The 13501-nt window shown below is 41.1% G+C and overlaps 2 protein-coding genes across 2 annotated transcripts; one reads left to right on the top strand and one right to left on the bottom strand.

The window, feature by feature from the left end:
- Window positions 1–350: 350 nt before the first annotated feature.
- rdh14b (retinol dehydrogenase 14b) lies at window positions 351–2675 on the bottom strand. The gene is made up of 2 exons (XM_062411318.1): window positions 2232–2675; window positions 351–1491 (listed from the first exon to the last, which is right to left on the bottom strand). Exons 1-2 carry the CDS (start codon window positions 2583–2585, stop codon window positions 874–876), a joined length of 972 nt encoding a protein of 323 aa, XP_062267302.1. The 5' UTR covers window positions 2586–2675; the 3' UTR covers window positions 351–873.
- Window positions 2676–4002: 1327 nt separating this feature from the next.
- LOC133973447 (interleukin-31 receptor subunit alpha-like) lies at window positions 4003–13177 on the top strand. Its single transcript, XM_062411316.1, has 16 exons — window positions 4003–4251; window positions 5982–6251; window positions 6348–6465; window positions 6551–6720; window positions 6809–6927; window positions 7096–7119; window positions 7227–7380; window positions 7776–7858; window positions 7979–8195; window positions 8303–8467; window positions 9446–9547; window positions 9625–9765; window positions 9850–9990; window positions 10249–10333; window positions 10457–10538; window positions 10914–13177. Exons 1-16 carry the CDS (start codon window positions 4197–4199, stop codon window positions 11367–11369), a joined length of 2382 nt encoding a protein of 793 aa, XP_062267300.1. The 5' UTR covers window positions 4003–4196; the 3' UTR covers window positions 11370–13177.
- The last annotated feature ends 324 nt before the right edge of the window (window positions 13178–13501 follow it).

The following is a 13501-nucleotide window of genomic DNA, read 5'->3' as shown; positions in this document are numbered from 1 at the left end:
TGTTTGGTTTAAGTTCCACACCCAAAGATATCACTTCCTTTTATAGTAAACAGAGGATATATGAAAATGGTCATATTGGAGAAAGTGAATATTTATATTGACAGATTATAAAAATAATTTTTCAGGCTGCCAACTTAAACCAATTGAATTAAGATGAGATGATGTAAGATGTTTTTTTTTTTTGGGGGGGGGGGGTGCAATTTTCTTGTATTTACAGACATTTATATTGATTTATTGTGAAAATAATCCATGGCCTGATCTATAATCAGTTATGTTTACTCCACCCTCTGTATTAAACATTTGTTACAAGCAGGGGTTTTCTAAGCATATAAAGGACATGCAGTCATCTCTTGAGTTTTTCTTGTATTTATTCTAGTGCATCTAAATTTCACATTATAGATTATTGCGTCATATCCTTTCACTTCTCTCTGGGGTAAGAAAGGATTTAGATATGAGACTGAATCCATCCACAGGAGGGAGCCACACTTCAGCAGCAGCACCAGTAACAGCATCTCAAGAATCAAATCAGGAGTTTTATTGATACCTTGACTTTCTAGTGAGGTGAAAATTAAGACACAAACTCTTGTCCACTCTTTAGAATGCCATCAATTTTACAGGCTCATTTTTCACTTTTTAAAATTTCACACAATCTCTGAGATATACTCTAAGCACACTTCAGCAAATACACTTAATTTACACACTTATTACAAGATGACAATGTCAGGCCATTAATTATTTGATCCCAAAGGTGGCAACTGGTCTTTACACAAGCCATCTCTCCCCGTAGGGTCAACGTGAAGCTGCTGGGGATTAATTATCTTGTCCGAGAACGCATGAGTCCCATGAGGAACCATCGGCAGAGCAGGGCTGTGCTCAGTCAGTGAGTCCAACCATCCTGCTGCTTATGTCCCACAGTTTCTTGGCTGCTTGGTCATCTGTAGCTTTGGCCATCAGCTCCTCCTCCACGCAGTTAGCGAAACACTTCCCCGACACTCCCTCCACCTCTGGAGAGCAGGCCAGGTAGAGGGGAGTCTGGGCCCCCTCCAGTGGACTCTTAAAAAAGATCAGCGAAGCGAGGTAGAAGAGCGGCTTTGCCAGGAGAGGGATTTGAACGTGCCTGCCGAGCCTGGTCCTCACGATGCCCGGGGTGAGAGCGTTGACCGTGACCCCCGTGCCCTCCAGCCGACGAGCCAGTTCCAGTGTGAACAGCAGGTTGGCTAACTTGCTCTGGCTGTAGCAGGAGGCCTTGTTGTAGTCACTCTCGCTGTTCAGGTCGTCGAAGTTGATCTGGCCGTACTTGTAGAGCTTCGAGGAAACCACCACGATGCGGCTGGGAGCTGACGTCTTCAGGAGGTCCAGCAGGAGGTGGCTGAGCAGGAAGTGACCCAGGTGGTTCACACCGAGCTGCATCTCGAAACCATCCTCCGTCGTCATGTGGGGACACTGGTAGAGTCCTGCGTTGTTGACGAGCACGTCAATCTTGGACTCCTCCTAACGGGTCAGAGACATTTTAATTCCAGACTCAAGGAAGGAATAAGAAATAAATAAGAAATAAACTAATCTGTATAATGAGGCACTTGAACAGAGAACATACTATATATTTATCTTATATACACTGCAGACCTTTACCCTGAACCTGCATTCATTTAAGCTCTAATAGATTCTCTGAATAAGTAATTTGTTGTTCACACTGAGACACCCAGTGGTCGTGGGAGGTAAATGTTGGCTCAGGGGAAAGAAATGATGATTCAAATGTTGGACAGAAATATCCCAAAGGAATATCGACTTACAGGAGTTAAAGTGATGTAACAATGTGGAGGAAGTCTGAACTTCATTTATCCCAAAATTCAGAAAAGACTGATTAAAACATAGATTCATGATTCAAATTACTTTTTTGGGGGGTTACTAGGAATATTCAGAATATTCGCTTGATAATTTCCCTCTATTTTTCTACTTAGTGTATTTATTATGACTTACTGATTCTACTTTCACTTGGGAACAAATATTTTGAATTAATAAAAAACAAAACTTTGATATACATTGCAATGAAGTATTTCTTAATCTTAAGGTTATATTTTTGACTCTTTAGTTCAGAGTGATGTCAGGTGACTTTGGGTTTAGTGACAGTTCTGAAGTAAACAATTTTTACAGTCATACGTAAAGCAGAGCGAAACCATGATGAATAAACCGATGGAGGACATTTGATCCAACTTCTCCACCATCACACTCACCTGAGAAATCTCCTCACAGAACCTCCGCACTGACACGAGAGAAGCGAGGTCCAGGTGTTTGACGACCACCTCACCCTGCTCCGCTCCAGCCGTCCTCCGGATGTCCCGGGCCGCCTCCTCCGCGCTCCCCCGGTCCCGACAGGCCATGATGACCCGTGCCTGGAGCTTCAGCAGCTCCGCGGTCAGGGCCCGACCGATCCCGCTGTTAGCCCCGGTCACGATGACCGTCTTCCCCCGCATCGTGCCGGCCGCATACTGGAGCAGCTTTCCGGCTTTTTTCACGGGAAACAGGCGGCGCATGAGGACGAGGACCCCTCCGCCGACAACAGCGGCGATCAGCACCGCGGTGGCCATGGAAGCGGGGACCGGAGACAGGTCAGCGGGGACGAGGAGCGTGTTACGGTGTGTTATGTGTTCAAGTTACAAAATGACCCCGGAAGTAATTACTACACAAATCACAACACACACATATCAACGCTACACTAAATATTGTGGGTAATATACTTAATTAACAATAAATCGTATAATACTGTACTGATAATATTAATAATGATGATATTAATAATAAGCAATTTTTGAATAACTGTTAAGTTGTGTAGCAGTAATTTAAACATGGCTAATAATAGCAAGCTAACAAAGCTAGCTGCATTAGCTTGTTTTCCAATGCTCTAAAACTACTTCCGGGTTATATTTGCAACCGAATCACATCACACTATAAACTAATTGTAGCTCTTCACCTGTTTAAACATTTGTAAACACAGACGACATTATAACTAAGTTCATTTTATAAAGGAGAAGACTATCGGCCCAGATCGGCTTCGTACAAATCGTATAATACTGTACTGATAATTAATGATGGATAATATTAATATTATCATTTTATCGATATTGTCTTTGCACCAATTTCTATCTCATTTTAAGTTACAGGCATCAGCCACTAGGTGGAGCGATATGCCTACAAAGTTGTTTTATGTAGCTGACAGTCTGTCCGTTTGTCCATCTCTCTCTCTCTCTCTCTCTCTCTCTCTCTCTCTCTCTCTCTCTCTCTCTGTGTGTTGGAACCATCCAACTGTTCAAATGGACAAAACAAAACTATTATAAAACAGTTGCTGATTAATTATCTGTACGTCCACTAATCGTTTGACTATCAATTAATTAATTGCAGTAATTGTTGCATATAGAACGTTTTTCTTATTATTTAAGCATTAACTTACGATTGACATTAGTCTTATTTACCCTATTAAAATGTATTTATCTATTTATTCATTCTTTGTTTATTTAAGCAAGTCTTTCAATTTTGTTGTTCTACTTTCTGCTATTGTTCCATTGTTTTCATAATTTCTTCCTTGTAAAGCACTAAAATTGTCAAGAGAAGACCTATATATATATACAGTTTACTGTTATTATTGTTATTATTATTATTATTATTATTAGTAGTAGTATAAGTAGGAGAAGGGGTGTTAGGGGCTATAATTTCCCAAAAGGCCATTTTTATGGCACAAGAAAGAGTCTGACATTTGTCATAGTTGATCATAATATAACATTACTGAAACACACCTGGCAGAATTAGATTGTCAGGCTCTCTGTCTGTGTATGAATTAGCAAAGTTATACACAAGGTGCTCTGCCAGTGATGATCTGACTCACTCTCTCCTGATCCGTTGCCACAAAACAGACACAACTCATCAAAGTCTCAGAGGCAGCGGACAAGTTACTTCACTTCCTCTTGGCTCTCCGTGTCTCCAGTTGTGTAATCCCTCTCGTTTGTTTCAGGCTTTGCTGTACTTCCCGTTTCCTTGACGGCTGATACACACAGAGTAAGAGAGGAAATGAGTTGCAGTGCAGGAAACAGTATGTTCTAACAGCAACTTTTAAAACGCTGTTATCCAATGCCTCTGGATATCTGACACCTCTGAATGTGTCTAGGACGGGACTTTTGTTTATCTGTGGTAACCGGACAAAAGAGATGTATCCCTTCCAAGTGACATATATCCTGGCTTTAATCCTCTTCGCTGTTAAAGGTGAGAAATGCTTTTATATCTTAATTTGTCTTGTCGTATGCTGACATATGGGGTTAAAATGCAGATGCAGGACCTGACTTGTCAAATGCTGTTAAGAGCTTTCTGGAAAATGCTTCTTTTGTTTTGGTTTCATAGCAAAGTGTTTACCGTGGATAATACGGGAGTGGTATTTATTATCTTAACAAAAGCTGCAAATGTTTTTAAATCAAATCAAACGTTCTTGAGAGTTTTTGTGTCCAGAAAACGTGTTTATCTGTGTGACTGGACTATGCAGTGGTGCTGGAGTGGATGATGTTTGGAGCCCATTTTTCTGCTCTGATTGAAACAAGATATTTCTCTAATGGGCTCTTCATACCGCCTGAGCTATTATGAAATAACTCGTGGCACTAATGTACTCTAAATGAAACTACAGGCTTCCTATGCCGCCGCTTCAACTGGAAATCTAAGTCTCTGTTTAACAAATCATGGAGATTGAGATGTTTTTTTGCCACTTCTTTGTCAGAGATTTCTAACGATTACTCAATTTCTGCATTTGAGGAGGAAAACAACAGCACATCACTGTAACTCTCCTGCGTCCATCCCCTCAGACTCTGTATCGCTGCCATATTTGACACAAGTCTGGAAAAGGAGTTGAATTAAACCAAAGGTTGCTTTCAGTCATGCACTGAACTACTGGCTGAGTGTGAAACTGAAAATATCTGAGTCAGTTTCTGTGGAAATGCTCTGTAATAGCTCCAGCTTTTGGCGTTAAGGGCCGACACCAGTGTTGATGAGCTGTTCACAAAACATTACATTTTCCTTCCTGTCCTGCCTCCTGCATGCTCGACCCTGACGCCCTCCCTCTTCTGAATGATCCGGACATTTTTGTGTTGTCGTGAACTTTACCGATCTGGACAACCTCTTGCTGCGTTCTTCATACAAGAAAGATTAACTCCAGAGAATGGCGGAAATTTCTCAATAAATTAGTTAAATTCAGTTTGTTTGTGATGGAAGATTTCTGGAAGCTGGTGGAAGGAGAACTCAGGCAGCAGCTGTTACTTATGCAGAAGATCTTAACTTGATGCATCAAAGAGACCAGAAGGTGAAACAATATACCAACGCCAACAGAGTAACATGAAGTCTCCCACAGAATCCCAGTATGTCTCCCTCACCCTGCGTCACCCATTCCAACAGCACGTCAATGAAAGGCTTACAGTGCTTTCACTCTCTATGTTACATGTAGGTGTTCACATCCCATTGGATAGTTAAGCCTAGAGCATGCAATCCGTAAATCACATCTTTCTACTGATCTAGTGTAGAAAAGAATTGGAGTTGGTGCCTCTTCGTCTGGAGCATTTGAATTAGGTATAGAACTGAGCGTAGACACTACAATGTACTGCTATGTGGCCCTTTATCTACAACCTGACCTTGGGTATTGCTTGGAGAGAAAGGAGTATGTGTGGAATGAGACAGGTTGGTGGTGTACAGATAAAATGTGTGAGGACGGTCAAAGATTCCTTCTCAAGGGTCAGATGATAGAATCGATGTCTGTTAAGTACAAAGCTGCAGCCTGGTGCTTTGAGCTTAGTTTAACTTAATTTAATATCTTGTCATATAACCCTTCGCAAGATGAAGTTTATTTCACAAAATGTCAAAGTGTCCCTTTAATGTAATGGTTTGTTGCATCATTAGGACGCACTAGATGTTCCTTCACATTTTGAGCTGTTGCATTACATTGTCTCTCCCTGCAGGCCAGCACGTGACCGGCTGTGATGTTTACCCTAAAGATCCATACATTGAGGTGGGATCGAACACCGAGGTATTTTGCAAGAGGTGTGTACCAGGCAAAGTCTACTGGACCCAGGACAAGGAGCGCATCGACGAGAGTCTGTCAAACACCATCAACAACTACACACACGCCGTCCTGTCACTGACCAACTTCACACAACACAGTGCTGTGCTGGAGTGCCACAGTGCTAATATACACCAAGTCCTGGGCGGCACCATCATCAAAACCTACAGTACGAAGACTTTTATTTTGTTATATTCTAGCCGTTTAGATGAAATATATACATATTTATTTATATTTTATGATGCAAAACTTCCTCTTTCCACAGCAAAACCCAGCAAAATATCTTGCATGTTGCATTATGATAATCAAGAAAATGAAGGTTTACCACAACTGTTCACGTGCAAATGGGAGCATCAGCATCGTACAACAAACTACACTCTATTGTGAGTAGCTTCTCGTTCATCTTTGAAGTAATATTTATATTTCCTTTGTCATTTATCTACTTAACTCAAAACATTTATGTTTCAGTTTCTCCTCGCCAAGCGATTCCTGGAATAAGAGCATCTCGAATGTAAACACATGCACCTCCCCAGTAGATAATATAATAATGTTCGAGAACTTCACTGTTACTGTGAGAGCTAAAACTGATGCTTGGGAAGCGTACTCCGACCCTTACGTATTTGATCCCTTTAAGATATGTAAGTATCAAGAAGTACATTGTGTAATTTCGCGATTATTTTCTTTATTTGTGTATTTGAAAGTGCTGCTCTGATTATGTTCCCCAAGTGAAAATTGTTCGTCCGAAGATAAAGGTATCTGTCGAGTCCAATAATCTGAAGATTGAGTGGGACCGGTCTGAAGCCAAGTCAACAGGAGAAATAAAGTGTCAAGACAAATACACAGAGGTATGTCCGACACATATAAGTAAGAAATACAAAAAAGTTATTTTAATGTGAAAAACTACCATTGCTTGGTTCATTGATAATTAATGAATGCACATTTTTAATGTGCATTTTTAATGTGCATTCATTAAAAATGTGCCTTTCATTAAAAATGTGCCTTTTCTCTTCCAGACTGTCGGTAACAAAACCCCAAACGTAAGAGACACATTTTTCCCGGACACCTCAAAACTGAATCATGTTTTCAAGTAAAAAAAAAAAATACTTGTCTCTAACTTATGTCCTTTCCGTTATTTTTCTTGAAGGTGTCCGATATCACTTTAAAGTCCAGAGAAGATGGGTTAGTGTCGAGGAAGGTAGAACCCTGCAGAAACTACAAGGTTTCAGTGCGCTGTGCTTTGGAGAGCGCCCCCTGGAGCGAATGGAGCCTGGAGAAGACGGTTCTTACTAAATTCAATAGTAAGAAGAAATGTTTGCTCCAAACTGCATCACACTATATCCAGCCGTTCAGAAGGTATCATATCACTATACAAAAACACTGAAAGATTCATAGATTCTGATAAAAGGGGATCATTTAAATAGATCATTTCCTTTCCTTGTGTGTTGGTTGGTTTGTATGTTTGTTTGTAAGCAAGATTACACAAAAACACTTAACAGATTCCCGCGAAACTTGGTGGAAGGATGTAAAACGAGTCACGAAAGAACATCAGAAAACCCCAAATAAGCGTAGTTCTATCAGTCATTATTTTTATCTGTTGAAGCTGAAGATTTGGGCTTCGGTTCGAGGTGTGAACAGTTGTGTTGTGTTGTGTAGTGTTGTTCCCTTGTGTGACAGTTTGATCATATGTTTACAGAGAGTGATGTCAAGCTGCACCTGTGGAGGACAGTAACCAGACCGGATACAAATGGAATCAGAAAGGTTCACGCCATGTGGACGGTAAGGAGCCCTCTTCACGTGTCGCACATTTTGAAATTCACTTCCTTCTTTATAACCCACATTCTCTCAAGAAAAACCCGAGCTCCTTGCATCACTAAGTGCCACAAACTGTCTCCACAGCCGATTCCTGCAACATGTGAGGGCACATTTATCTACAAAATCCAACAGATTCCGTACAAGCAACACACAACTGGGCTCAATTACACAGAAACTTTATGCAGCAATTCGACTTGTGATGTCTATGTGAATGAAGAGGAGCACAGAGTGGATCTCACCGTGTTCCATAATGAATCTCTGCTCGCAAAGGACTCTGTTTACGTTCCAGCCGCTGCAGGGAGTGAGTCTTAATGTTATAGATTACTTCCTTTTTAGCAATGTATCGATTGACTTGTTTTCAGTGCATGTTTGCAATGCGGCATCAATCAGTTTCTTTTCACTTGGCAGGCCTCCCTCAAGTGACTGAAATCCAGACTTCAGCCGCAGGAGGCGTTGTCCTGGTCAGCTGGACGGCTCCTGTGCAGCCCGTCAGAGGCTACATGATCGACTGGACCCTCGATGGAAATCAATATTACTGGAATGAGACCACATCCACCAGCACGTCGCTGTTTGGTGAGTCAACCAACCTAATATGGAAGATAAACATCAGATAGAATGATTACTTAGTGACGGTAAACAGGAAAACATGGAATAAGTGGGTAGAACCTGAGTCAAGCCCACCACTGACTCACTGTTAACTTGGCTGACCACCAGATCAATTAGTGTCTCATCTTTCATGGTTCAAGTGGGGCAAATAATGGATGCACTGCTCAGTAGTGCATTTGCTAGTAAAATCTTGAATCCTTGAGAAAGGCGGAGTTTTTGAGAAATATGACTCACCTCTCACAGAGAAGCTCCAGTGAATAATCCAAGTGATGTTTTCACTCGTGTATTTCACTTTCATTTTAGGAGTTGTTGTTTTCTTTATCTTACAATGGGCCATTTATATTTAAATACTTTTTAAGTACATTGGATTTTTTAGAGTTACCCAGACAGGCCAAACTAAACAGCTTTAAAGTTTTTATGACAACTGAAGGCCATCACAGGGTGTTTGTCAGGTTTGGAAGGGGAGGGTGAGGCAAGGGGTATTAGGCTGCAACATGCAACTTCACCACTAGATGTCTCTGATATCTACACACTGAACCTTTAATTCACCTCATTCTATGAGTCTGTGCAGTAGAGATCGGGGGAAAGCAGCCAAGCAAGGTCCTGCTGATACATGTTATCGACCAATCAAGAGTCCGTCTCAGCTGTTGATCATGCTTTTTCACACTGTTTTTAAAGCGTAAAATAAGTAATTAAAGCCTAACTATAATTATCTCTTCTTTTATGCTAAGAACTACCTGAAATGACAAAAAACATCTTTGTGAAAAAGGAATTTGAGGTTTACACTGACTTTTTAGTTTAGCTTATTTGAAAAACGTTGTTTTCAGATGTGAACTCAGGAGAGTCATGGGCTCGGACTTTATTGGGAGTTTGTCTTTCCCACATGAACAACACAGCAGGATTTCACTAGCCTCATCGCTGTGAGGTCTCTTCCCTTTCTTGCAGACCTCCTGGATAAGAAGCAATACAACATCACAGTTACTCCCCTCTTTGATGACCAGACGGGTCGTGGCTCACAAGCCGATCAGATCTGCTCTCGAATAGGAGGTACAACCCTCTTCATGCTTCACAATGACTCAGAAGTTTAACCACAGTCTTTAAACTTGAAAACATGGTCTCCACAGATCCAGATAACATCACTGCCAGTGTTCGAGCTAACCACAATAGTGCCAGTGTGAGCTGGGTCACACAGTCGCCGGAGGAATGCAGTGGTGCTGTAATCTATTACAGGGTCTTCTACAGAACTCAGGAAGGACCGATGCACAGTAAGGCAAGCACAGACCTGTACGAAGAGATTTATTACCTCTGACAATTCCATTCATGAAATGTCTGTGACGGTTTTCTCCTAGATGTAACTGTTGATAGCAAAAAGCGGGACGTATTTCTAAAAGACCTGAAACCAGACACCCAATATAGCATCTACATCCAGGCCACGGCTTCCACTGGAGCTTCTAACAGCAGCCAGAGTTTCTTCAAAACCAAAACATCTGGTAAGTATAACTTTGAAAGGGCTGAGGACATTTCTGGTTTTCAAAATGAATGTTACACATCTTATTTTAGATTTTATGAGCACTGCTGCAGCCCTATATGAATTTGCATATATCCTTGGTTGACTGGGGATGAGGGATTACATCAGTAGCAAGTTTAGAGCTGCACACGCCCTGACTCATTCACATTGCTGTGACACAAACAGAACATAACAGTGATTGTATGGAGATTTGAACATGGTTTGGTTTTTTCTATTACAGATCCGAGACTGATAACTGTGCTCAGTGTCTGTGGAAGCATAATCATAGTTATTGTGATATCTCTTGGATTGTGCTGCGCTATTCGGTAAGTTTCACATTGTTAGTGACTGTCATGATTCAATAAAGGTTGATTTCAAATTAAAACATTAAAGAAAACGACATTTTCATGTAAGCAAATAAAAAAAAAAAGCTGAAATCTTTCTTTTAGATGTAAGAAATTCAGGGAGAAGCCGGTGCCGGATCCAGGCCTCAGCTCCCTGGCGGAGTGGCTGTTACCAGATCATCCAAAGGTGAAGAGAGAAATGGGAATTATGACTAAATACCATATTAAAGTGGCTGAGATGAGTACATTCCAGGTTATTTTCATTCGTGACTCAGTGGATTTGGAATAGATAATAAAGACGTTAAGTCACAGTTGACTGTGGGTGGCAAGACAATTCAAACATCTCATCTTCTGCACTGATAAATTATAATGGACATACAGCATTTTACCTTCATTTTACAAAAAAATATTTATATTTTATTTAAAACATAATCTTTCGGTTATACATAATGAAAATAATGTTCCAGGTTTTTTGTAGGTTTTATCTCCTGAGAAAAATACAACAAAAAAATCACCTAATGTCTCTTTGGTCTTTTCTTTTATGTGAATGTTATGTCCGCAGGGAATGTGCCTCTTCCATCCTTTCAGTAATCCATCTGAAAGCTTCTGCGATAGGGTTTACACAGAGCAAATGCAGAAAACACCCGACAGTCCATCAGCTACAGGCTATTACCCAGAAAGTGACGAGGCTGAGGAATACAACGTTTCCACCCCGTCTCTTACATCGAAACAACAGAATGAAAAACCAGATGAACACGTTGAGACCCATCCGTGCTCGTCTGGAGAAGCCACAGAGCTACTGTCGCCAGGGAACCAACTTCTCGGCCCATACCGAAGTCAGAGGTCTGTGGAAACACCTGATCTGGGGACGGGTAAACAAAGCAAGGGTGTTCCAGTAAAACAGTCAGAAACGAAAGGACCGATGACTGTTTACGTCAGTTTGAGCATGTTGAAAGAGGGGCCGGTGTTAGAAACAGAATCAAACTCCAATATCCTGGAATACATCAGACCTGAATAAAGATTTCCTGATTCATTTTTCCACACTAGTTTATTGCTTGGCAACTTGTGTCCAAAGATAGTATGTGTGTACAGGCTTTATGAAATCCAGCTTAACATTACATTACATTACATTTAATTTAGCTGACGCTTTTATCCAAAGTGACTTACAATAAGTACATAAAACCCCAAGGGTACAGACTCAGGACAACAAGAATCAAGAAAGTACAATTTCTTCAAAATAAAGCGAAACTACAAAGTGCTATAAGTAAGTGCCATCAAAGTGCTACTTAAGTGTTGGTTTCAAATTATTATTATTTTTTTTTTTATCTATTCAAGGTATAGTCGGAAGAGATGTGTTTTTAGTTTTCGGTGGAAGATGTACAAACTTTCTGATGTAAGGATGTCGATGGGGAGGTCATTCCACCATTAAAGAGCCAGGACGGCAAACAGTCGTGATTTTGATGAGTGTTTAGCTCGCAGTGAGGGAGGAACGAGCTGATTGGCCGAAGCAGAGCGGAGTGAACGTGCTGGGCTGTAACATTTGATCATGTCCTGGATGTAGACTGGACCTGATCCGTTCACAGCATAGTAGGCAAGTACTAATGTTTTGAACCTGATGCGGGCAGCCACTGGTAGCCAGTGAATGGAGCGGAGGAGCGGAGTGTGAGTGAATTTAGGTTGGTTAAAAACCAGTCGAGCTGCTGCATTCTGGATGAGCTGCAAAGGTCGGATGGCAGGTAGACCTGCCAGGAGGGAGTTACAGTAATCTAGGCGTGGGATGACAAGAGCCTGGACCAGAACCTGCACTGCTTTCTGAGTGAGAAGGGGGCATATTCTCCTGATGTTGTACATAATGAATCTACAGGACCTTGTTGTTGCAGTAATGTTGGCAGTAAGGGAGAGTTGGCTATCGAGTGTCACACCCAGGTTCCTAGCAGTCTGAGTGGGGATTAACACAGAGTTGTCAAAGTTAATAGTAATTTCGTGGGCTGGCGAGTCTGGAATGAAAAGTAGTTCAGTCTTGTCAAGGTTGATTTTTAGATGGCGTGCAGACATCCACTGAGAGATGTCAGACAGACAGGCAGAGATGCGTGCTGCCACCTGTGTTTCAGATCGGGGAAGAGAGAGTTGGGTGTCATTAGCATAGCTATGGTAGGAAAAGCCATGTGAGTGAATGACAGAGCCGAGAGAGTTGGTGTACAGAGAGAAGAGAAGAGGAGAGGACCCAGGACAGAACCTTGAGGGACCCCCATAGTGAGAGGACAAGGTTCAGACACAGATCCTCTCCAAGTTACCCGATAAATGCGGCTGTTGAGGTAGGAAGAGAGCAGGGAGAGAGCAGAGCATGAGACACCCAGGTTCTGAAGGGAGGAAATCAGGATCTGGTGGTTCACTGTATCAAATGCAGCAGAGAGATCTAGAAGGATAAGGACAGAGGAGAGAGAAGCTGCTCTAGCAGTGTGTAGTTGCTCAGAGACAGCTTAAGTATTTACGTGAATATTGTGACAACTGTATATGCCTTTAGTAGCAGTTTTTCATTTGAACAAAATCTATGTGGACTGAACATTATGCACTGTAAAACATATTCCTTTTTGTATTATTATACAGTTTGAGATGTTTATTTGTTGGTTTTTACTGAATAATCACACTGGTGCCCACAGCATTGGGTTGTATAGTACAGAGGTTGCGTACAGTTGTACAGTTTATATTAAAGGGAATTATACCCTCCACCTTTTTTTCCCCCAGTGAGCAAATGTAAATAGAGTAACTGATATTTTGTTGTTAACCCCATAATATAAGCTATGTGTTGTAATAAAAATAAGATTTCCTGTCATTCCCTGTCTGTTATCATTGACATATTCACTTGCAAAACGTAGACGGCATAGTTGAGACTATAATGCTCCTACTCACTTGCTCACAGCCATTATCTAATGTATGATCACAAACACCAAACTTTGTGAAATGTTTTAATTGTTTAAGACTTTATTAAGTACCACATAGACACTAAAAAAATGTCTACGATTTCATGTTTAAATTATGTTTGGGTAAAGTTGAATTTCGAAGCCATGAAGGGTCTACAAAATTACAACATTCCGTACATTCACAAACAAAAACCATTCAAAATGTTGATTATTTCAGAAAAATAAATAA

This window comes from Platichthys flesus, chromosome 18 (genome assembly GCF_949316205.1).
Source record: "Platichthys flesus chromosome 18, fPlaFle2.1, whole genome shotgun sequence".
NCBI lineage: Eukaryota > Metazoa > Chordata > Actinopteri > Pleuronectiformes > Pleuronectidae > Platichthys > Platichthys flesus.
The sequence above is the reverse complement of the archived record's forward strand: the minus strand, read 5'-3'. Positions and strand labels throughout refer to the sequence as shown.